This window comes from Adiantum capillus-veneris, chromosome 7 (genome assembly GCF_014529385.1).
Source record: "Adiantum capillus-veneris isolate H3 chromosome 7, ASM1452938v2, whole genome shotgun sequence".
Lineage (NCBI taxonomy): Eukaryota > Viridiplantae > Streptophyta > Polypodiopsida > Polypodiales > Pteridaceae > Adiantum > Adiantum capillus-veneris.
Genome location: NC_140937.1, coordinates 102,079,552 through 102,105,884, shown reverse-complemented (window position 1 = coordinate 102,105,884; position 26,333 = coordinate 102,079,552). Strand labels below are relative to the sequence as shown.

The following is a 26,333-nucleotide window of genomic DNA, read 5'->3' as shown; positions in this document are numbered from 1 at the left end:
TGTTCCATGTTATATTTCAGAAAATCAAGCTAGAAGATACGCAATCTCCATTTTCAGGATCTGAAAACAATGCCATTAATGACAAATCACCTAGTTTTTTCAAACGTCTACTTTTTTCACCTTCCCTCCATTTTGTGAGGGTTTTTTCTCTTTTCGTTGCATTTTCAAGTCACACACTCTTCGTTTCCAATCTCTAAGCTTCCATGGAATCCACTACACGTCGTCCTTCTCATAGTAACTTCTTGTTATTTTCATAACATCAGAGAAATAGTCTTTGAAAACCCATGTCTCTTTCTGTGACTGACTAAAAAACAATGCTCCCGTCATGAAAAGGTGCCCACAAAGTGAAAATAACCAAGCCAGATGAAGTGAAAACCCATTGGAAAGGTCGTATTCCTACCTTCAAAGTGACCATTCCATTCTCCATTCTCACTGTAAGGAACACAAAAGCTTATATAACTGATACAGCCAATCTTTATCTCATTTCTCTCTCATTTTTTTCATTTTTTTCTTTAATTTTAGCTATCTTTCCATCAATAGCTATGGAGTAGCAGCCTATTGAGAGCTTAAGTGCTGCATTTAGAGCTATTCACAAAGGGATGCATATGTTATGGATGTTGACAAGCCATCCTCTCTTTACAAAACAATTGGTGTGTGTGTGTGTGTATTCTGCAGAGTACAGGGTCTCATCAAGGGGAAGGTGCACATGAAGAACTACATGAGTTTCATGTTCCCACCATACGATCACTAGAATGGGAAGCCCTTGATCCAAGTACCTTCAAATACAAAATCAAAGAAGATATCCTCAAAGCTATGTCTCCGAGCATGATTTAAGGAGGATGAAGATTCAATGGCTCTTGCCTATACATGTCTTTGTGGCATGTTTCAAAACAATGGATTTGTAGAGAACAAGAATGATGTGGCTCAATAGAAGGTTGTATATAACTGAAGTAGACATTGTACTTGGAGAAGGCTGGGGTACCAAGGAGACTTTCCATACAGAGACAGTATCAGTTGTAGAGTAAGCCCAAACTCTACGTCTATCTCTTATGATGAATGCCATCAACCATTACTTTTGGGAAATGAATGCAAGAGATGGAGAAGCAGGCTAAGTAGTTGAGTCCCTCTAGAGTTTGAATTGAAAACTCTACGTCTATCTCTTATGATGAATGTCGTCAGCCATTACTTTTGGGCAATGACTACAAGAGATGGAGAAGCAGGCTAGGTAGTTGAGTCCCTCTAGAGTTTGAATTGAAAATCATAGTCCATCCATTCACTGATCCTAGAAACCTTATAATAACATCAAACTAGAGACTACAATATGTCAAAGAATCTCTCATGTTTCTGGATGAAACATCTAGAAACATCCCCCGAGTATAGATTCAAAGTTGATGACATTGTTGTAAGGATAAGGAAGGAGAATGCAACCTCATGCATCACATGTCTTCCCCCAAAAAGATTTTTATTTGAGCCACTTGCAAGGACTTTATAAGTTGAAGTGGATTTTCCAATATTGTAACTTTTGCAAAAATACATGTCTTTTCTACTTTGTTGATGTGAACAATATTTAATGTAAATTTAAATATAAAAGACACCATGATACATAGTTGAGAATTGAAGTGTTGATATTAAATATTTAAGTACAAAAATATAATCTCAAAAAGGGTGTGTGTTCATATGGACAAAATGAACAAAACTATATACAACTCTTGTGGAATAATGTAATCAGCCAACCAAATCAGCTTTTCTTTTTGTATGGGATGATTCAGAATCTTCAGATACCCTTTGAGTTTTTTTTTGGTGATTGAATATTATTGAAAGAGGTTCAAGAGGGGGTTTTGGTGACTTCAGCTCCTGAGAAGTTGGCATGGGAGACTTGGGGGTGGTGAGTTGGGCTCCTAAGGGGTTGGGTTGTTAGACTTGGCAATGAGTTCCCTGGGGGGGTGTGAGTTGGGCTTTTGAGGATTTGGCTTGGGGGACTTGGCAACCATCTTGGCAGACATGAATGGAAGATTGAAAGGGGAGCCAAGCTTGTCCCCCTTATTTTCGTAGATGATTGATGCTTCTACTTTGAATTTTAGTGATGAGTGGAATGAACGGCCCGTGTCATCATCGAGAAGAGTTAGTATCCCAAAAAACATAAGGGGAGAGCTTCTTGGATTCACAAACACCCGTTATCATTTTGTGGGGGGAGAGGGGAGAAACCTGAATGAGAAACATGTGCTAAGTAGCCCACATTGTCATAAAAAAGAGTCCATAAGCCAAAACGGCTTGATGGCAAAGCTTCCAGGAGTCACAAATGAGTGCTATCACGTCGTACAGGGAATAAGGAATGTAGCCCGAACAAAGCAAACGGAGGGGTTTAAAAATTTACCAGATAGCCCTATCACTTTGTGTGGGACTGCAATGAGAAAATAAGCAATGTTTGAAAATCAAGGGTGAGAGTTTTGCGGTTGATGAAAAATGAGCACACGTAGAGGTTTTTTCATTTGCTAACAAAACATGTGCTAAGTATCCCACATTGTCATCAAAAAGAGTCCATAAGCTTGAACGATGCGATGGCAAAGCTTCCAGGAGTCACAAATGAGTGCTATCGCGTCGTACAAAGAATAAGGAATGTAGCCCAAACAAAGTGAATGGAGGGGTTTAAAAGGTTACTAGATGGCCCTATCGCTTTGTCTTGGACTAGATGAGAGAATGAAGCAATGCTTAAAAATCATGGGTGAAAGTTTTGTGGTCGGTGGAAAATGAGCACATGTAGAGGTTTTCATTTGCTAACAAAACATGTGCTAATTAGCCCCTAGTGTCATCGAAAAGAGTCCATAAGCCTGAACGGCGTGATGGTAGAGCTTCAAGGAGTCATAAATGAGTGCTATCGCGTCGTACAGGGAATAAGGAATGAAAGAGAATGGAGGGGTTTAAAAATTTACGAGATGGCCCTATCGCTTTGTGTCAGACTATGATGAGAGAATGAAGCAATGCTTGAAAATCAAGGGTGAGAGTTTTCTGGTCGATGGAAAATGAGCATATGTAGAGGCTTTAATTTGCTAAAACACAAGATAAAAGTTTTATCCCAAAAATCATAATTTTCTAGTTCATAAACATGAAATCTACATTACCTCACAATTTATAAAATTATAAATTTAAAATAAGACAAAATTTGATGTTTTTGACATCATCAATGTGTCTAGAACGCCCAAAAACCCAGGGAACGAATGGCTACATGCCCCGTTTGGAAACCTGGAGACACCGTGAGGCCCAAAACAAGCCTCTGGAGGCCCTGTCCCGCATTCAGTTTAAGCAATGTGATGAAAGTATTGCATGAAGTCAAGCAAAGATGTGCAATATTTGCTAAGAAAATTTAGAATTGATGATTGTAAGTCAATTGTCACTCCTATGGAAACTGGTTTGAAGTCTACACAACATTGGAGATCCTATATATGTTGCCTCATTTATGTATGCATTACAAGGCGAGATATTCAGTCTGCAGTCTCATAAGTGAGAAGTTTTATGCATAGCCTAGGGTCTAAGCATTGGCGGGCAATTAAGAGGATTTTTCACTACTTGAGTGGCACTATGTATCTTGGGTTGTTTTATCCCAAGGGAGGATCATTGTCATCACATTTACATGTTATTTCTCACTAGGATTGGGCTATTTGACACATAAGTTTCCACAAGTGGTTTTTGTTTCATGCCCAGCAGCTCATGCATATCTTGTTTGAGCATGAAGCAACCTACTATAACCACCTCTAGTTGTGAGGCTGAGTACATGGTAGCTTTCACAGCTACGGTTGTGTGTGCGGGGCTCAAATGCCTTATGGCTGATTTGGGAGTTGGACAAGACAGCGTCCTCATCTACACCGACAGTTAGAGCACATTGGTAGTTGCAAGGAACCCAATCTTTCATGCTCCCACAAAGCACATTGAGGTGCATTGTCACTATGTTAGGGAGAGACTCTTAGTTGGAGAGATCAAGTTGACTTATGTGCCAACACCATGACAACCTTGTGGATCTGTTTACAAAGGCATTACTGCCTCGTGAGAAGTTTGAAATTTTTCACAAAGATTTGGGCTTACTTCTCTTTGTGGGCTGATCGTGTTCATAGGGCATGGCACTTCCCTATACTCTATGTGCAAGCTCTTGTTCACTGCATCACTCCCAAGGAAAATTTGTTGCCATATATACAGTAGGAATGTGTGTGAACACACTCGGGACTGTTGGGGTTCTCTTTTTCCTCACTAGGAGGTTTTTCCTTCCATGCTTTGTATATACACCCATCACTCTAGAACTATCTTATCTTGTACGTGCAAACTTAGTTATGCATTCTCGGTTGTCTGCCTTGAGATTCTTCACCATCTCCAAGTTGTGTGTGCATTCTTACAACCATAACTCCAACAGAAATCAAAAGCATGCTCAGCTAGAATATCTTGTGCCATATCTGACATTGTAAATCACTAAAATCTAGAATATACTTATAATGAAGCCAAATTTCCCTTAACAGAGTTTGTTCATATATGTGAAAGCGTTGTAGAAGCCTTGCTGCATAGATTTGGTACCTTGGATGGTTGCATGTTGTGCATGAGCCGTCGTTGATAGACAACTTTTGGTGTGTACAGAGTAGTGTGTATATGCATGGACATGTGTACAAATAAATGTAAAAACATGCATTTGGAACCTTCACAATGTGGTTTTGGGTTTCAAACATAATGTAACATGTACACATTGTAAATAGTCGGGTTTGTGCCTGACAATCGAGCACATGTACATGCCTAGACAGGGTGTCGAAGCCTTAGATGCGGTTCCAAGGGGCTTATTTTGAATCTAGGAAATATTTTTTAGCTTTCTATAATGTAAATAATGCAAGTGGAAAGTGTGGGCACTCTCATCCTGCCCTCAAATTTGACACATGTGGGATGGCAGGTGAAGCAAGCAATTTTTGACAAGTTTGAAAGGAGATTGAGAGTGATAGAAGCAACGAAAAGATGTTCATGCTAACTTTCAAGAGCACTTTAAAGAACTTTGGGTACAACTAGAGGTAGCATTTGAAGTACCACCAGAGGATTTCTTCAAAGATTGCTATGGTTGAAAGAGTGGTGGAAATTACGGAGGTCAAGAGCAAAAAGATCAAACGAAGATGGGAGCAAGGTGTGACATATGTTGAGCCAGTGGTGGTGCAACCAATGGTTCCTATGGCGGCGGACGATAGAGAAGAACAAGTGGTTCAAGGTCATGATCGCGTTACAGCCAGGGCGAGTGGTTCAAGGTCCTGATCCGGCTACAGTCAGAGCATGTGGTTCAAGGTCATGATCCCATTAGCCAGGTCTTTGCATGATCTTGCCAGTCACTTGCAAGAGTTGGGGATTAACATAATGGATAGAAATCAAAGAGAAGTGTAGCCAGTTGGGAGAGGCAGGGAACGAAGGCTACAAGGAAGATGCTACAATTGTGGCGAAGAGGGCCACTAGGCCCCTGATTGTCCTGAACCACCAAGAGAGTGAGGAGGGATGTATCCCTTATATGGACGTGGTCAAGGAAGAGGGGAGGAAAATCGTCAAGAGAGGGCACTAGAAGCACCACTGCAGCAACAACCCCCTCAACCATTGCCTGCAAATTGAGAAGATAGGGCTATCAACATCATTACCCTTGAGCAACAAGATGTGGATGTCTTGACCAATAAGAGAGCTAGGTATGATAAGGAGAAAGAGACAAAAGAAGAGAGGGAAACAAGAGCAAGGAATGGAAAGGCTGAAGTAGAAGATCAACTAGAGAGCAGCAAGAGGCAGTCATGAAGGAGAATAGGTCCAAAGGCTACCCTCTTGGCCAAGGTGTTGAAGACTATGATATTGTCAACGATATACGAAATTAAAAGGCTAATATGTCGTTTGGTCTTTGAACACTAAATTAAGAAGGCAACAGGCAAAATATGCGACTATGTGGCTTCCTTCCAAAAAAGAAAAGCATCAAAGCAGGTGTCTTTGAGGGTTGGCCACCCTGTAGATATGGTGCCAATAGTTGAAGCTACCTTGAGAAAGAAAACAGAACTGCAAGCATATGTGGATGGCGATGCCCAAGTGTGTGTCATGATCGAGGATACCGTGAAGGAAGCAGATATAAAGAGATCAATGAATGGATCGATCCATATGAGAATGGCCAACCACAAAAAAGCAAGGTGCTTTGGGATAGCTAAAGATGTCAAGATAAAAGTCTTTGGGATTGAGTGCTTGGTCGATTGCTACATGATTCAAGCAAGGTTTTTGAGTTTTTGATGGTTTTTTTTGTATCTTTTGGCCACTATCAAGTGTGATTTCAAGCTTTGATCAACTCGACTCACCTTGTAGTGTTTGTGGGTAGGCAAGGGCTTGTAGGTTGAGACATTTGGAGCTTGAATTGGGTTTGGGGGAATTTGAGCTTTTGAGTGGTTGTGTGTGACGTGAGAAAATAAGTGAATTCCTTGTGTTGTGTTAAGGTGCGAGGGTGTGTGAGTGTGCACTCAATGTCTTTTGCTCCATCATCGTCAACAAGAATACATTTTAATAAATTGAAGGTTGACGAGCTTCAAATTGCCATCAACGTGTGCCAAAATCCACCTTAGATAAATTTTTGCCAACAATCGCTTAAAACCAATTAGGAAAAAATTAATGCTCATCGCCAACACCGATGGAATTGTAATCTTTCCTTGCTTCGAAAGCGACTGAATGATGAAGCTTTATTCAAGCTTGATGCCAAATAAGGATAATTTTCTATTTTCCGCGTGTTCAGAGTTTAATAATCGTTAATGGTTATGAAAGATCTTTGAAATCATAGCCCTTGTGCAGGATGCTGCGAGCCAATGAAGGATCCTCCCGCCAAGCAACCAGTGCATCACCGATAGTGAACATTAGGGTGAAGGCTACTGGCGATGGCTTGCTGATGATCGCTCCTGCGATTCAAAGGAGCAGGTCCATGCAGCGTTGGCAGTGGGCCAAGCACGATGACGCCAAGAGAAACTCTTATCCGGCACGGCCTTCTTCACACCACATATTAGAAACACAAAATGTTGCCCTTCACTCTGTCCTCTTGCCAAGCCAAGCTCCACACGAAACGTGCACGCCGCCACCACAAGAAGATTTAGAAATTTTCTCATGTAGAAAACGAAGTCTTTTTCATCCAATGCATAACATCATGAGCTTCTGCTCGAGAGGCACCGCATACCTAGCTAGGTACGATTGGGCCCCCCCCACCGAGCCGGCAATCCCATGCCCCCAATCGTACCTAGCTAGGTATGCAGTGCCTCCCTCAGAGAAGCTCATGATGTTGAGGTAAGTCACAATGTGGGAATTATTGTGAGAATTTTGTCCAAAACTTGTGCACCTTGAGGGTGGGTGTGTGTAAGCTCCCCTACACACGCCGAGCTCCTCGACTTCATCTTCCCTGACTCACCTGACCTTCTTTCCATGCATAAACTTTTCCAAAAATGTCCACTCCACTACCCTATTTACCTAGCTCTTGATACCAATGAAAGGGCATAGGTAATGGCCTTATGGTTATCCTCCCAACCTCCTCGACTTCATCTTCCTTGACTCACCTCACCTTCTTTGCATGCATGCATCCACTTTTCCAAAAATGTCCCACTTCACTACCCTCTTTACCTAGCTCTCAATACCAATGAAAGGGCATAGGGAATGGCCTTATGTTTATCCTCCCAACCCCCTTCTATAGCCCCACATAGGCTATATAAGGCTCCTTACCTAGGCCATTAGCTTGTAGTCAAGCTTTGCCTATCCCTTGCCCTCAAATTCTTCTCCTCACTTCTCTAATCACTCATGTCCGTTGTCTACAAAATTTTGGTAACTTGTATTAAGGGTGCTTTATACAATGGCTTGCATCCATTTTAATATCACTTTATACCCCATTTGTGTATGACTAATAATATTGCCAATGTCGAGTTGGGTAAGGAATATGCAAAATACATTGATCAAGATGTTCTTGTTATGCAAGTTGATGTTGAAAAAGCCTTTAATTTTGTTTACTAGGATTTCATTGTGGAAACAATGCTAAAGCCGGGATTTTGGTCGAGATTTGGTCCTCATATGCAAAATGTGGCTTATTGATTGTATGGTTACTCGATCACTGGAAGCATTACTGATGGTGATCTTTCTAATGCATGGTCTCTTGGATGTTCTCTGAGTGCACTATTGTATGCAATTGCCTCCCATCCATGATTACTTTACATTCATGATTTATCTACTACGAACCCTTGTATTACCTTTGGATCAATTGTGGATTGTGCAATCTATTTTGATTGCTTGCATTCAGTTCCTTTTGTGATTGTTGCATTGGTCAACCAATTGATTCATATCATTAGTCCTTTTTTTTTTTTGGCAAACTCAACATCATAAGAAAGCCTTGCAATTACTTGCAATAGCTGCAGTATACAAATTTGCTCGTCGCTTGTCGAAGAATCACTTTCATTGGATCAACTATACTCTCCTAAGCGTTTGTAAGGCTTGAATATTTTGAATCTACATATTCATGTGTTGGCTCGCAAGGCTATGTTCTTGGTTGATTTTGCTACTCCAAAGCAACCTTGAGCTCACATGGTTGCATTTATGTGGTGGATTGCATTCTTCTGCATTTGGCAACCTTGGACACCTTGGCTACTAAGTTCAAGGGATGCACCTTCACTTGCTTGAAAACATGGCAAGAGCACACGGTTGCCATGGCATCCAATTGCCACATCTTGCCAATGGGAAAGATGATGAAACACTAGCGTACCTAAGAGTTGGAACCATCAGGCTCTCCTGACTATCGTGCGTGCACACCGAACGTTGGCATGCATCGCTGTCAAAGCCCCCAGTGTACTATAATGCGAAGCTTAAAGAACTTGCCTCGTACGCACACATGCATGCCTGCTCTTCTTTGACTCTCATCCTCACAAACAAGAGCCATAGATGATCGTTTCAGCTAGATGCATGACCAAATTCCTGTATCAGTGGAGCATACTTCAATCAGGATCTAGATTGACTAGGTATTAAAGGTGATTAGTCCTTCCCAAATACCTTCCATATGCCACAATATCCAATCTACTGACAAAGAAAGAAATCAAATATGTCTACCTTGCCAAAGTTCTTGCAATGTAGGCATTTCTTTTATCATACCTTTCATACGTGATCTAATAATATCGACACAAATCTGTATAGCTTGCTACAAGCAGTTAATACAATACTTTGCAAGAAACCTTGACAGAAGAGAAAAGCTAGCTCTCTCTTTTAAAAAAAGTTTAAAACCTCTTCAAAACCTGTCATACCAAAAGCATCATTGTTCTGGCCAACATGCAGCATTACATCCCTAATCTGTAGAGTTCTCTATTTTCGTGTTATGCTGATGAGCTGAATGATCTAGCCTAATAAATGACTTGCTACTGCTGTTCACAGAGGTTTTCTATAAGAGGTAGTGAGAAGATTGTGTGCATCAACTTTTTATATAGTATAGTCATCCCTGCAAAGACTACAGTAGCCAGAAAGCCCCGAGATGGAAATGGAGAGACGAATCAATAAATTGAAAATTAAGAGAAAATAACCAAAATACCCTTAAAGCTTGTGTAATTCCTAAAAATAATTCCCAAAAATACCTCTCATATTTTCCCAATAATTCCGAAAATCCACTTAAATTTTTCCAAAATTCCCAGATACCGCTTTTAAGCTTGCAGACATCTCCAAAGACATTCTTTTGACAACTTTTCAAAGGAAGCAAGTGAAGATGATAGAACTAGGATTAGACGGTAGTTGTGGGCTCTTGACATGAAATGCTTCATTATTTTCAATCACAAATGCCTCTATTTCGTAGCTTATTTTGTGAAAAGTTTTGTCGACAAAACTTAAAGATGGATCTCTCAAAATGAATAAATGATGCAAAAAACGGAAAAATCTGTTCAGAATTGGTACAAGGGTATCTTAAGAATTTCTTCAAATTTGAACGGTATTTGGAAAATTCCACAAATTTCAGGACATTTTGGTAATTTACCCTAAAAGAAACTATCAGAAACCTTCTAAAAGATGGAGTCAAAAACATTATAAAACACTCCCACAGAATTTCTTGAACCAATCAACCGTTGGCAGGCCAGAAGTAGAATCTACAAAGAGAGATAACAACAGCCTTAACAGCTCCTACAACTATTGAAGTTCTGTGTACCAGAATGTAATGCATTAGTGAGACATCTCTCAACATTGTCTCACTATAAAGGTCAAACTCGAGCCCCGCATCACATTATAATAAATGCAGCCTAGAAGAGCTGGAGGGTATCAAGTCAAAGAGGCACCCCCTGGGACTTCACAGAGAGCATCTCAATGGGCTTCTAGACACCACCAAAGAACCGCACCTTTACAGAAGTTGTAGAATGTAAAGAGTGCACTTACTCCTTACTTGGCGGACTCCAACCAGCAAGATCTTCCACTGAGAATTCATAGCTTTCTTCTGTACCTTTCCTTATCTCCACACCCTTATGATTTAGGAAATCCTCCACGCTACCAGGCTCCCCGAACCAGCCTAGCCTATCTGCAATAAGATGCAAGTTCTTGCATCCCCCACAGCGAGCAATGACAACTCCTTTCTCATATGTTTCTCTACTCATTGTTTTGGCAGACCGTGTTTGGCAGACTGTACAAGTGAAAATCATGGCAAGATTATGGCGTTTTGAGACCTTTGAACCCAGATTGACACCATTCATAGAATCGCATTGGCCGTCATTTTCTTTAACAGCACGTTGTGTTGAAGAATCCAGAGAGACGCGGCAATTGTCTGTATGTATTGAAGACACTTCGCTGCTATATCCCCTTTGCCCAAAAGATTTATTTGCATTCAGTGTGCGGACTAGAATAGAAGTCCAATTTATTGCTCTGTTCGGAAGTGTCGGTCGTGCATTTCCGAACTGTGGCAATCCCTCCAGGTAATCGCCTGTGAAACAAAAGTACCCTGGGGACTGTTAGTCCCAATCAATCAACAGAGAAGTAAAAAAGACTTCATGTGTAACTACTAGGATAATGAGTAGGAGAAAAAACTTTGCACAACTTGCTGCATCTACTCACAACTTAAATGTTGAGATTCTGCATCCTTGAAAATGCTCTGTAAATTGAAAGAGCGCATACTTTAAAAGATTGCATGTAATCCTAGCAATTGCGATGTTCTAAGCGAGACTATGCAATGAAAGCTGTCACATGAAGTTTGAAGGACAGCTTTGACCAACTCCTGCGTAAGTTTGGTTGCTCAGCCCATTTATACCTTGCAGATATAATATTGTATTGTTGGATGCCAATGTATATTATGTTAAGAGTTTTGGATGTCATCTTCTGGGTTTCCCCACCTAGATCTTGTGAGGGAGGGCTTCTTTGTGGCTGTGCCCGGCCTTGTGAGGCTTTTCTAGGTTCTAGGCATGTGGGAGTTTTTCCCCAGATTTGGTCTGGCCGGCTATCCCAAACTGAAGACAAACCAAAACAACTTGCAGCTTTTGGCCTATAGCTGTCTTTGCAGGTATAATTGAGGGCGATTACAATGCTTTCAAAAGGGGGATATGTTACAAACTGATGGCGTGGAATGCCCAAACTTGAAGATGTTGGCCGAGAGGACACTTGGGGGTTAGAGTTTGAGGACCTTACCTCAAACAACTTGCAGTTTCTAGCCAAGTGGCCTAAAGAGGGTTAGGGTTAAAAACCTAATCTTACCAACTTACGAGAACCCGCTCGAGAGGCCTAAACCCTGTAAAAATAACGCATGGACCCCAATTTGCATAGAGGTGCTGATGTGGTAGGCTGTACGGCAATCCCAAATTTCGGGCTGACTACTGAGGCACAGCGTACGGATTTCCGCTTTTTACGCAAGCTTTTGGGGCAGGAGATTTTGGACCCAGAATTTTTCATTGTATGCTTTTGGCCAAGGGCCTTTAAATACAAAGCCAGGGCCTCGCTCTTGGCAGGTTAGCTGGGGAGCATTGCCAAAGAAAGGACCCTCAAACATTGTACCTTGTGAAATAATAATAAAGAAATACCGGAAGGGACGCCAATCTTTGGGGCCAGTGCATCTTGCCTCGGAACTCCGTCGTGCCATTCTCTCTCTCTCTCTCTCTCTCTCTCTCTATATATATATATATATATATATATATATATATATATATATATATATATATATATATATATATATATATATATATATATATATAGAGAGAGAGAGAGAGAGAGAGAGAGAGAGAGAGATATATATATATATATATATATATATATATATATATATATATATATATAGAGAGAGAGAGAGAGAGAGAGAGAGAGAGAGGGGGTGAGAGCGAGTTCTCTCGCTCACCCCCTCTGTCACAAAGTGATGACGTGGCGGACAGCAGAAACCCTAAAATTCTTGCAAACCCTAATTTCTGCCAAAAACCCTAATTTCCGGAAATCGCGGAGACGGATTATTATTTAAAAAAAAATTTAAAAAAAAATTTGGAAAATGATGAGCGACGCGAATTTTGCTTTTGCTTTTTTTTTATAAAAAAAAGAGAAAAGACTCTCTAAGAGAGAGAGAGAACTGATGCTTTTGATTTTAAAAGCTTTTGGGGCTCTGCTTTTGGGCATCCCTTGTAACCTTTAAATTAGTGGTGAGGGCCTCACTTCTCAGAGGATCTGGACGTAGAGTCTGAGAGTGAAACCCTAACCGCTCTCTTGTACTTTGATGATTGATTAATATAAAAAGAAATACCGAAAGGGGCGCCAGTCTTTGGGGCCAATATCTCTAGGCACGGAACTCCGCCGGGCCAGTGCAAATCTATTGTGATCTGTGAATTGTTTTGAAGTGGTTATTTGGTGCTGTCGCGGTTGATTCTTGACTTGGAGTGTCCAAGTCTGTTACAGTGGTATCAGAGCACGGCCGATTTCTCTTCTACGGGAAATCCGATCCCCGAATTTTTTTCCGTGGCACCTATGGCTTCAGGCAATGATCAGTCGACTCCCTCTGCATCTGGAGATGCGGGCTGGGATCACAACGAAGATTCAGACAGAGAGTATGGCCCGCCTCGGCCTACTTAGACGGAGCGGCAAGAGATAGAGCGTCGCCAGTTGATCGGCGATGCAACAAAGATGATGCTCAATTTTGCCAAGAACCCGAAGATGGCAAAATATATGAACCAGACCTCTTTGGAAGAGGTACAGATGGAGTGGCAGAGAACCACAACACCACTCCCGAAACCCGCTCTCAAGAAACCTTCTGCCTCCAAGAAAATATACGGAGCAGGAACTGGAGAACGTGGTTGATGCACGGATTGCTCAGCTTTTCAACGTGCAAAAGAAAGACAAAAAGCACGGCAAAAAGCAGAAGAAAGGCACTGACTTCCCGGGATATTTGGGTCGTCGGTTGACATTTGACAAGGCAAAGAAACGGAAGAAGCGTGTTCGATTTGAAGGAGTACCCAGTTCTTCTTCTTCTTATTCTGACAGTTCTTCTAGCTCCTCAGATTCGAGCGAAGAAGACAGAAAAGGTAAAAAGCGAAGCAAGAAGCAACGCTTTGGAAAGGGCAAGGCAAAGAAGGCTAAATCTCGCCCAGAGACTGACAGTTCTACTGAGGACTCGTCTACAGACAGCTCAGATTCCGATGACGGAAAGTTTTATGCGAACAAGAAGAATTTTTACAAAGCCAACCAGTATGACTTTCTCGAAGATAAAAGCAAGAAAGTCCGAGAGTTTAAGGAAGGTGGCCACTCGATCAAGTTTGATACTTTTCAGGAGACTCAGATGCTTCGAAGGCTTTGTCTTTTATTCAGCAGTTTGACATCGCTTTCGCGGGAGGACGCTATTCAGAGCACTCCAAGATTCGGAGAGCTGCCTCCTACTTTAAGGGGAATGCTCGTACTTGGTGGTCCACGCTTCTATTAAGCAAGACTGTGCCAGTTACATGGCTGAAATTCAAGAGGCTTTTTATTTCTTCTTGGTTGACTCAAGAGTTTGAGCGAGATATACGAGCTGCTTGGAACCATCTCCGGATGACCAAGAGCGATACAGTGAATTCTTATTGTGAAAGATTCTGGAGCTCTTTTCTACCCGCCTCTTCATTCAAGTAGATCTCGTTCAGAGAACAGATTGAGCGGTTTACCTTGGGTCTACCTGCAGAGATCCGAAATCACTGCTTGGAACAGAAGTCAGCTTCTATTCAGGAGTTGATGAGTCATGCGAAGTGGGGCTTTGCCATTCACTCTGGCAGTCTGACCTACCCCACAGATGAGGCCATGACACAACGAGCCGAACAGACTTCTGGGAATGAAAGTAGAATGAAAAAGAGCAACCCAGAGAAAAAAAAGGATGCACGACCCAAGCTTACTCCTGAGGAGAGAGCTCGCTTCATCAGAGAGGGGAAGTGCTTTGGATGCGGGGAACATGGACATATTTCCGCGAAGTGCTCTGATAAGGCACAGAAAGAATAGAATGATAAAGACGACAACAGGTCTGAGAGTTCAAGAGCAGCTGAGGAATGTGGCAGAAAAGGCAGATAGAAAAGCAGAACTAGTACCACATGGCGTGGGACCTGCACCGAATCTAATGAATGAAAGTACAAACTTTGTCGCTTTCGGGGCAAAGCGAAGGATCAGGAAGCTCTTTTGAAGGAGCCAAGGCCAACTTCTTTTCACTTGGAATTGGCGGCTCGATTTGGAACTACGCCCGACAGACTGACGCCACAGGCGGAGGTAGTTCGACTCGCACCCGGATGGGATGTTGCCATTACACCGAGCATTGGCAAACTTCGTTTGCAATGACAGGGGTGTTCAGGGCACGTGAGTGACGTTCTACTCGGGATCCCTTGGTACCACAAGAACTACGCCGTGGTTGACTACCGGGCCGAGAAAGCGACTTTGATAAATGAAGGGCTTAGAGATTGTACTTGATGAACTTCAGTTTTCTTACTCATTCTTTTGGGAGAACTGAACGATGGATAAAGGTTGAATATGTTTTGACCTGAAGAAAAGAACGCCAAGATTTTTTTTCTCTACGCTCATGTCGATTGCTTTTGAGAGGGCTTGAAGATCATACCATTGATCTGATATCTGGAAGCACGCCACCGAATCGGCCACCTTATCGTGTGAGCCGAGTACAGAATGAAAAGATTATGAACTCAGTGAAAGACCTCTTGGAAAAGGGTCTTGTCCAGCCTAGTACTTCACCGTATTGCTCTCCAGTGTTGTTGGTTTTGAAGAAAGACGGATCTTGGAGAATGTGCATCGATTATAGCACTCTCAACGAAATCACCATCAAGAACAGATTTCCGATTCCTAGGATCAATGATATACTCGACAGGTTACAAGGATCCTCGTGCTTTAGCAGGATTGACTTGAAGAGTGGATATCATCAGATCAGGATAGCGCCAGGAGATGTCTACAAGACAGCTTTTCGGACGACTTTTGGGTTATTTGAGTTTTTGGTGATGCCTTTTGGCTTAACCAATGCTCCTGCGACATTTAACCGGATGATGGATAGGATTTTTCGAGAGTACAGGCTATTTGTTGGCACTTTCTTTGACGACATCATTGTTTTCTCGAAGAATGAGGCAGAACACAGAGATCATCTGCTTCAAGTCTTTTAGGCATTACGAGATCACACGCTAGTGATTAATGCAAAGAAAAGTGAATTTTTCCTACCATGGATACACTTTTTGGGACACATTGTGTCAGCAGCACAGCAGGAGTGCAAATGGAGCAGGAGTGCAAATGGACCCGGCCAAGATAGAGACTATCCGTGATTGGCCCGATTTGAGGAATGTCCATGAAGTTAGAAGCTTCTTGGGACTGTGTTCGTACTACAGGCGGTTCATACGAAAGTTTGCAGAGGTTGCTTCCCCTTTGCATACCTTGACACAGAAAGGAGTACCTTTTTCGTGGGGACCCACAGAGGTGACTGCCTTTCGGACATTGAAAGAGAAATTCACTACAGGACCAGATTTGACTTTGCCGGACTTGCAGAAGTCATTTGAAGTATTTTGTGATGCTTGTGGTCGTAGTCTGGGTGCGGTCTTGATGCAAGAAGGCCATGTCATAGCTTACGAGAGCCGTTTGTTCTCTAGGCCGGAGATGACAGCACAGATCTATGGGAAAGAGCTTTTGGCGGTTATCCACGCTCTTACTCAGTGGCGGCATTACCTACTCGGAGCGGATTTTACTGTCTTTACAGACCATCAGAGTTGGCACTACTTCTTGTCATAGAAGCAGCTTTCGGAAAAGCAGATGCAGTGGGTGAACATCTTGTCACAATTCCACTTCCAGATTGTCCATGTGCAGGGACAGAAGAATGTGGTGGCAGATGCTTTGTCTCGAAAACCGTTGGTTCCGGCTATTTCCGCGATACATCATAGGAGCTTCGAGGATATGGTCGATCAGTGTGCCACAGATACAGATTTTGCGGATATTTTCACAAGGATACGGGATGGGGAGACAGTAGCTGGATACTCCCTTCGGGAAGGCTACTTGATGAAAAAAGACTATGTTGTGCGTTACACAGCCGTTGAGGGAAAAGGTTATGACTGATTGCCACTGTCCACCTTTTACGGGTCACCGCGGCATTGCTACCACCATGAAAGGGGTAGAGAGAGATTTCTTTTGGCGGAGAGTGAAGAAGGATGTGGAAGAGTTTGTTCGCAGTTGCTTGGTATGCCAGAAGGTCAAGTTTGACACGCATAAGGCACAGGGATTGTTACAGCCTTTACCCATACCCACCCGCCCCTGGGAAAATATTGAAATGGATTTCATTTTTTTTTATCTCTCGAGAATACAGAATGATCACGATGATTTTCCGATTACATGGCACGCCTGAGACGGTTGTCTCCGATAGAGACCCCAGATTATGAGTTTGTTTTGGAAGGCAATTTGGGAGAACATTGGCACGCGGTTGCAGTTCTCGTCATCGTTCCACTTGCAGACTAACGAGCAATCTGAGATTGCCAATTCAGTGATTTTAGATTTATTGAAGTCTTGTATCTCGCATCAGAAGACTCAATGGGAAAAGAACTTACCTTTGGTGGAATTTGCCTACAATAACACGATACACTCTTCGACGGGGAAGACGCCATGAGAGATTGTTGAAACTGCTGCGAAGGTTCCATCCTTCCTGAGCACGAAAGATTAGAAATTTGAAGCGGATGAATATTCGCGAGACTTCGATACGGCTTTTGCCAAGGTTCGCGAGACTTTGCAGGAGTCTCAAGAACGACAGAAAAAGGCAGCGGATCGCCATCGTCGCGACTTGAAACTGAAGGAGGATGATTGGGTGCTCTTACTTTTGAGAAGGCACGCCTAAGAAAGAAAAAGGGAAAGGAGAGGCTTTTTCCAAAGCTTAGTATGTGATACTACGGACCTTTCCAGATTACTGACAAGATAAATGATGTCTCCTTCCGATTGGAACTGCCAGATACTTGGAGGATTCATAATGCATTGCATGTGAGTCTCTTGAAACCTGTTAAGGGTGATGTGCCTGATGATGGGGAGCCTGATGAGCAACCCAAAGTGGAAGAAAACGAGGAGATCCTTGTTCCTGAACAGATTTTGGCACATAATGATACGAAGAAAGGTAAAGTCCGAAGGGGGGTTCTTGGTTAAGTTCAAGAACTTTCCTACATTTGATGCGAAGTGGATGGAGGAGGAGGACCTAGCAGATACTCCTCGGATTGTGAAACTTTACCTCGATGTTTTGGTTTAGCATAGTCTACTCCAAACGGAACCCAGAACTCAGCTTGGCCGAAGATCTGGTGCAGTGGGATGCACAAGAGGGAGTTACTCCGCTCCTTTGTCAACAGATGCCTCGATTTTGATACTAAAGTCACTGATGTCTCTTTGAGCTTCAGGGATACTGAGAGCTGACAGTATTCTGTTGGATGACTTTATGAAATGGAATTCCTGATTATGATACTGATTTGTTTTTGACTTCTTGTGAGTGCAGGAACTGATAGCCGAAATGACTGCAGCATTTTGGTCTAATTGATCTCGAATAGACATGGTTGCAATAGGGGTTAGTCAATCGGACATCGATGAGGTCCCGATTGGACCTAGATGTGATTGCTAGCTACATTGCCGATAAATCATGGTCTAAGATCCGAATGAATGTTGAATGTCATGTGATGTCCTGTGATGTCGTGTGATGTGACTGTCGATTTTGTACATGTGCTAGATGTGTGTTCCTAGTACGTAGGTACTAACAGTCAGTGTCTGCTAAGACGGTTTATGGCTTTTGTCGGTTTTGCAGGCGTAATCGCGGTCGATTACAATGCTTTCAAGAGGGGGTTATGTCACAAAGTGATGACGTGGCGGACAGCAGAAACCCTAATTTCTGCCAGAAACCCTAAAATTCCTGCAAACCCTAATTTCTGCCAAAAACCCTAATTTCCGGAAATCGCGGAGACGGATTATTAAAAAAAAAGTTTTTTTTTTTTTTTGGAAAATGATGAGTGACGCGAATTTTGCTTTTGCTTTTTTTTTATAAAAAAAAGAGAAAAGACTCTCTAAGAGAGAGAGAGAACTGATGCTTTTGATTTTAAAAGCTTTTGGGGCTCTGCTTTTGGGCATCCCTTGTAACCTTTAAATTAGTGGTGAGGGCCTCACTTCTCAGAGGATCTGGACGCAGAGTCTGAGAGTGAAACCCCAACCGCTCTCTTGTACTTTGATGATTGATTAATATAAAAAGAAATACCGAAAGGGGCGCCAGTCTTTGGGACCAATATCTCTAGGCACGGAACTCCGCCGGGCCAGTGCAAATCTATTGTGATCTGTGAATTGTTTTGAAGTGGTTATTTGGTGCTGTCGCGGTTGATTCTTGACTTGGAGTGTCCAAGTCTGTTACACCCCCCCTCTCTCTCTCTCTCTCTCTCTCTCTCTCTATATATATATATATATATATATATATATATAGAGAGAGAGAGAGAGAGAGAGAGAGAGGTTATAGAGAGGCCTCCTCGAAGGATGTGTTGTTATCCGGGACAAGTTTTAGAGTAAAGGATTCCTCCAAAAGACCCTCAACTTTAAATGAGAGGGCAAGTCTTTGATCAAAGTTACATATTTGAGGAAATCGTAAAGTGTGTTTTGCTTATTTGCTCTTTCACACGAGGTATGGATATGTCTTAACCAGCATCGATCACTCTCGAGTGTTTATGAGAGTAGGATCAAGTTGGAACATTGTTTTTATGTGATGAACTGGTTTGCTCAACCATCCGGAAGGTCACTAATTGATCTGGTATCCGCTAGTTCTCCAATAGATTACCTGCTACTACTGAGGGTAGGGCATTACAAAGGAACCATATTTCAAGCAAAGAAAAGCTTTCACTAAGCTTGAGTACCTTCTGAGCCCACACTCCCCTACCCATTAAGGGAAGATATGGTAGTGCTTTTAGCACTAGTGCATGAGACAACTCCGGAGGGACCTCTGTGTTCAAATACTCTGCAGAGTGAGGCCCCAAGGGCTCTTTTATTCTTACAAGAGATGCCCCAAAAGCAAAGCCCTAGAAGCAATCGGTTCAAAAGCAATCAATCCCAAAAGCGTTTGCCCCCAAAAGCTGCCAACGTGAATCGCGAAAATCCGTACAGCCAGCTGTCACAAGACAGGCACGACGTGCGATAGAAAAGAACAGACTTTTAGCACTTCAATAACAACTGAAGAGAGAGAGAGAGAGAGAGAGAGAGAGAGAGATGACACGCGACATGGAGTGGCGAAATTCCACCCCAAAGAGTATTGGTCCCAAACCTTGGCGCCCCTTTCGGTATTTCTTTATATTGCATCAACACAGTACAAGCCGGTACTCCACGCTTTGCACCTTCTCCCAAAAGTGTGTCAGAGAATGAGCCCATGGCCTCATATTTAAAGGCCCTAGGCCCAAAAGCAGTTTACATGAAAAGTCTTAAACTCAAAAGCATATGGTGCAAAAGCATCTTGTTCAAAAGCTTCCAGGGCAAATCACGGAAATCCGTACAATCTGCCACGTCAACAATCAGCATGAAACGCGAGATTCCGTACAGTCTGCCCCGTCAGCAAGCCAGCGCGAAATCCGGGGTTCCATATAGTTTGCCACGTCATCTTCTTCTACTGCTTCTGCTTCTTAGAACTTTAGACCCCTCGACCGATGATCTGCACAGTGGCTCCGTTCTTCAGTGGCTTGACACATCGGCAGTTTGTGACATCCCCCCTTCTTGAAAGAGAGTAATCGTCCACGATTACAGCATATCTGCAAAACAACTCAAGTTAGCTCAAAAAAAAATTCCGAGGGACAATCAGTTTGCTCTCTCTTTTTTTTTTGTTAAGGAGTTGGCTTCTTCTTTCGGCTCTTTTGTTAAGGAGTTGGCTTCTGCTTTTCGGCCAGATCGGAACTCTTGATATTCCGGTGTAGTAAAATTAGCCATCACACCTAGACCGCACTGATCTTCCATGGGTGTCTTGATGCACTAAAATTACATACCCAGGCAATCTCATCCAATTAAGAATATTCAGTGGTTGGCACATCACAATGCAACACAAATGCTCACATATGCATGTTAAAAGACATATAAACATAAAGTCGTCGATGAACACTCCTCCCGCATAACCTAACAAGGTCCGGGCCGGGAGATATTCAACGACTCCCTCATCACTCCTCCCGCATAACCTAAAAAGGTCCGGGCCAGGAGATATAGAGGCCTTTTACAACCAAACGCTGAGAGTAACCATTGCTCAGACTTCTCAATACTCCTTCCACATAACCATCCAGGTCCGGGCCGGAAGTAACAACAACAATATTTTTCAAGAATACAACCAAACGCTCCCCAGACATCCCATCTACGTCGTTCCAAGGTTCAAACAATACCAAAACGGCATTTCTCACTACTCCACCCGGGAGTAAAATCACAAATTATTGACACCAGTATTCAAACCAGAGTCAAACGGTTCAAATCGACACCAAGACGGGTTCAAAACAGATACTATCCATTTCAAACAAATTTCAAACAGGATCGCAAAGCAAGTTCTCAAACAGAACTCAAACTTAAAAAGAAATCTCGACATCAGCCGAGCTCGAAAAGTCGACTGACTTTCTATCCTGAAACCTGCACCAAAAAAATTTAGGGTTAGGTTCCTTCCATAGGGTAGTAGCTGACCGCACCATGGACCATAAGCTCTTGGATAGACAATGTTCCTATGGCGGTGATAGTAGTCCTAAGACATAGCAGTCACATCGGACCTCCAAGGTTATCAACTCGTGAAGAGACATCTACTGAGAGATGTCGAAAAATTTCAAGTTATAATCTGCTAGGGTTTCCATGGCAAGCATTTCAGATACCCCACTCTGCCAGAAGTTACACTCCGAAGAAAAATGTCAGAAACCATATAACTTCGGGCAAATATTTTCTTAAAAGCTTGCCAAGTCCTTGGAGTGTGCGGCTTGATAACTATAGACTTCCACCACTGTATGGCACTGCCTTTGAGAAAAAAACAGCAGCTCGAAACAAATCTTGGATCCTTCTCTTGCAAGTGATCTTTATGGCTTATGCCCTGTAAGACATGAGCGGTGAAGACGGGAGCGCCCGATGCACGATGAAGTAAGGGTGGGAGTGGCTAGTAAGTTCAGGGTCGGGAACCGAAGACACTTCAAATAAAATTCCAATAGTAGTCTCTGGTTTGCTCTGTCTGCTCTTTTGTAGGACCAGTATGCTTTCAGAAAAGCACACGCCTACTGCTTTGATACCACTGGCACAAGACGGGCACCACGTGCCAAAGGAAAAGAACAGACTGAACAGACTTTTAGCACTTCAATAACAACTAAAACTGAAAGAGAGAGAGCACATGCGACACGAAGTGGTAGAATTCCACCGCAGAGAGTATTGGCCCCAAACCTTGGCGTCCCTTTCGGTATTTCTTTATATTGCATCAACACAGTACAAGCCAGTACTCCACGCTCTGCACCTTCTCCCAGAACTATGTCAAAGAATGAGCCCATGGCCTCATATTTAAAGGCCCTAGGCCCAAAAGCAGCTTACATGAAAAGCCTTAAACTCAAAAGCATCTAGTGCAAAAGCATCTTGTCTAAAAGCTTCCAGCACAAATTACAAAAATCCGTACAGTGCCACGTTAGCACCAGTCAGTGCAAATCACGAAAATCCGTACAGTCTGCCACGTAAGCAATCAGCATGAAACGCGAGATTCCGTACAGTCTGCCACGTCAACAAGTCAACGCGAAATCCGGAGTTCCATACAGTTTGCCACGTCATCTTCTTCTATTACTTCTGCTTCTTAGGGTTTAGGCCCCTCAATCGGTGATCTGCACAGTGGCTTTGTTCTTCAATGGCTTGACACGTAAGCAGTTTGTGACACCTGCCACGTGGCACAACCAACGCAAAACGAGGAATTTCTGTACAGTCTGCCATGTTAGCATCCGTACAGCGCGATTTACGAAACTCTCTTTTAGAGTGCAAGCTTTTGGTCTTTAGGGTTTACAAATCATTGCAAAGTACAACTCCAAAGGGACCTCTGCACTTAGACTCTGCATCCAGATACTCTGCACAATGAGGCAACAAGGGCTCTTTTATTGTTACAAGGGATGCCCCAAAAGCAATCAATTCAAAAGCAGTCAATCCCAAAAGCAACCGCTCCAAAAAGCTGCCAATGTGAATGGCGAAAATCCGTATAACCTGCCACGAGGCACAACCAACACAAAACGCGTAATTTCCGTACAACCTGCCATGTCAGCATACGTACGATCTGCCACATCAGCATGTCAACGTCATTTTCGGAACTCTCTTTCAGAGTGCAAGCTTCTGGTCTTTAGGGTTTTAGGCTCCTCGGTCGGGGTATTATAAGTTGGTATAACTTTGAGTTTCATTTCTTTAATTCTTTGTGTCCCTTGGGCCCCATCGGACAAGAACTATTATCTTGAATCTATCCAGTGGTCATGTCACGTCATCATTTTGTGACATACCCCCCTCTTGAAAGAATTGTAATCGCCCTCAATTACGCCTACCAAATCAGACATAAGCCACAAACCAATTCAGTAGACACTGACTCTAAGCATTGATGCACTAGACGACACAAATCCAGCACTTGCACAAAGACAACAATCACTGAGCATTCAAATCACATTCAAATCAAATCACACCATCATGATCTCAAACCATGATCTCTCAGCAGCGTGTTTAGCAATCGCATCTAGATCCACACCGGATCTCACTGATGTCGGATTAACAAATTCTTATTGCTATCTTGTCCATCTCATATGGAATCTCAAGACCGAAATGTTGCAATCATTTCGTCTTTCAAACATGCACTCAAACACGACTCGCACTGGAGAGCACAAGTGAATTAGAATCATTTCGGGAATTCCCATGTCAAAGTACTTCTTTCATAGAGTCATCCAGCAGAATACTGTCAGCCCAACAGTATCCTTGAAATCCAAAGAAAAAATCAATGACTTTATTCAATTTGGGTCATGAGTTGTCACAAACTGCTGACGTGTCAAAGCCCTGAAGAAGGGAGTCAACTTACAGATGTCGGCCGAGGGGCCTAAACCCTAAGAACAACAAGTAGCAGAAGAAGAAGTCATACCAACTTATGGGGACCCTGTCCGATGGGGCCCCAAGTGACATAAAGGATTAAAGTAAAGCAGGACTCTCACACAGACACAAAAGAGACTTGCGGCAGATTTTCAAAAATTACGCTAGCATGATGATGTGGCAGGCTGTACGGATTTCCGCGTTTTGTGTTGACTGCTCTACGGAATTCCGTGATTTACGCTGGCAGCTTTTTGGCATTGCTTTCGCACCAAATGCTTTTGAGTTTGAAGGTTTTTCACTATAAACTGCTTTTGGGACCTAGGGCCTTTAAATATGAGGTTAGGGCTCATTCTCTAGCATGCTTCCTCGAGAAGGTGCAGAGTCTAGAGTACCAGCTTGTACTGTGTTGATGCAATATAAAGAAATACCGAAAGGGGCGCCAAGGTTTGGGGCCAATACTCTCTAGGGTGGAATTCCGTCACTCCGTGTCGCCTGTCGTTAGGTGCAGCGGAATGAATGTTGTATTTTCTCAAGATGAGTGATCCATATTTGCTCGAGGTTCCTTTTAGTTCTTATGGAAGGGAGAGCCTTCCGTTCTTTATGGAGAGTGCTATGATCATGAACAAAGTGAGTGGATATTGTGCGTGCAAGTGTATGAGACTGAGAGAAAGAGAGAAGAGAGATACGACACCAGAGACGTAAAACCCTCCTCCGAAGGCCCCACTCTCGTCGGCGAGAGTGGTCTATGATTGATTGCACAAAATGGTGCAATGATGATGCATGGGAAATGATGCAACTTGGGACTATGTCGTTGACGACGACGGGGACGACGACGATGACCTAAGGGCTACAATCTGCAACCTTCTAACTGTTGTCCACAAAGACGCTATGGCTGAAAATCTGTGGCTGATTTGGGACTGCTGAAAACGCAGGTTTGGCTGCGTTTTAAAGAGGCTGAATTTGCGTTTTTGATAGGGGCTGAATCTGTGTTTTTATGCTGCTGAAAACGCTGAGATAGGCTGATGAAAAACGCTGATCTGCTGCTGCAATTGAAGGCTGAAATCGCTGCTGATTTGCAGCTTTGGTGGCGATCTCGAAACGCTGGTGGCTTGGTATCTGTTGCGGTCAAGCAATGCTGAAAAACGCCAAGCAAGTGTTGGGGCAGGCGATGGCAAAAACGCTAGGGTGAAGGGATGAGGTGCTTGAGGGGTTCTTGTTGAGAGAGAGGGAGTACCACCTGCCTGTGGCCTGTTGTGCTCCTTGCTCATCTGCCAAAGAGTGCTAGCTTTGGTTTGCTTATATATTTTCTTACCCAATTTGCCCTACCTACTTTTGTTGGGAAGTCACTTAAATTAATAAGTGAAAAATGTCAAAAATAGGAAAAATAGCCTAAATGCACTGGAAAAATCTCCTAACTGATTCTAATGGATTCTGATGGGAATACTGATGATCATGCTGTGTGCAACCAGAGGATATACATCTATTGCTAAGTGACTGGGCATGCACGGTCTACGAATAGACTCACAAAAGTGCCAGATCACTTCTAATCTAGACTGACTGGACTTGACGGAAACCCTGTTATGGTGTAGCTTGTCCACGGACACACAGGGTTGGATGTGTCACGTGACATCCCCTCCTTTTTAAAGTGAGGTACTGGTACCGAACTGCATGGCTTCCTTGTAGTCTGCCAACAACTCGGGATAATCCTTGAAGAACTCTTCGTCTACCCACACCGCTTCATGGGTTCCTCGATCCTTGAACTTCAAAAAATATTGTCGCACTTGCTTCTTCGAACCATGGCGAAACCGATGCAACAACACTTGCTCCGGCTCCTTGACTTCAGCTTCATCGATGATCTCCGGTTCTTCTTCTTTCGAAATGTCCTTTGGAGGTGTTCCCTGAAACACTTTCAACCAAGAAACATGGAAAACGTTGTGCATTGACCATGAGTTAGGCAACTACAATTTCATTGAAACCTCATTTATCTTTTTAATGACTGAAAATGGACCATACATACGAAAAGACAACTTTGGACACTTCTTTCCCACTTGCTTAAGACGTTGCTTCATGATTCTTAAATACACTCAATCTCCTTCCTTGATTGAAACATCCTGACGATACTTATTAGCCTGCCGTGAATAAGATTCTTGAGCCTTGCTTAGCCGAAGCTTCACACTCTTAGAAATCTCATCCAATGATTGACTTTCAACATAGGCATCAGGCATTTGACTGATCGAGCGAGTCAAAAGTGACTGAAACGGATGGCCAAAAACTGCTTCATACGAAGTTCGATCAATAGCAGAAGAAAAAGAGTCATTCAAAATAGCCTATACCAATGAAAGATAGAGCTCCCACTGAGACTACTGATCATGCACATACGACTTTAAAACATCAAAAGCCAATTGATTGTAAATTTTTGTTTGACCATCTGAAAAGTTAATGAAAAATTCAACTTAGTGCCAAAATTTTCAAAGAGTGCGCGCCAAAAATTGGACGTGAACTTAACATCCCTATCTGAAACAATTGACTTTGGCAAAACACAGAGGGGATCCCAATGCTTAATGAACAACCGTGCTACATCTTGTGCAGTAACTGTGGTTTTACAAGGAATCAACATGCAAAATTTGTTGAAACGATCAACAATTGTTAAACATTAAGTGTTCCTTGAATGCAAACTTGGTGGTAGGTTAGTCACAAAATCCATAGAAATATCATGAAAAGGTCCATCGAGAATAGGTAGCGGAAGCAAGAGGCCTTGCTGCTTACCCCGAGGAGCTTTTACTTTTTGACATATAGTGCATTGTGCGACATAACGGAACACATCTTTTCGC

At 42.8% G+C, this 26,333-nt stretch overlaps 1 protein-coding gene across 1 annotated transcript in view; it reads right to left on the bottom strand.

Annotated features, from left to right (window-relative positions):
* Positions 1 to 9,917: 9,917 nt before the first annotated feature.
* ZR3 (Zim17-type zinc finger protein) overlaps positions 9,918 to 26,333 on the bottom strand; it is a 48,723-nt gene continuing 32,307 nt past the window's right edge. The window contains exon 2 of the mRNA XM_086516334.1: positions 9,918 to 10,933. Within this exon, the coding sequence (XP_086372460.1) occupies positions 10,392 to 10,933 (542 nt within the window). The 3' untranslated portion in view covers positions 9,918 to 10,391. The remainder of the gene's footprint in view (positions 10,934 to 26,333) is intronic.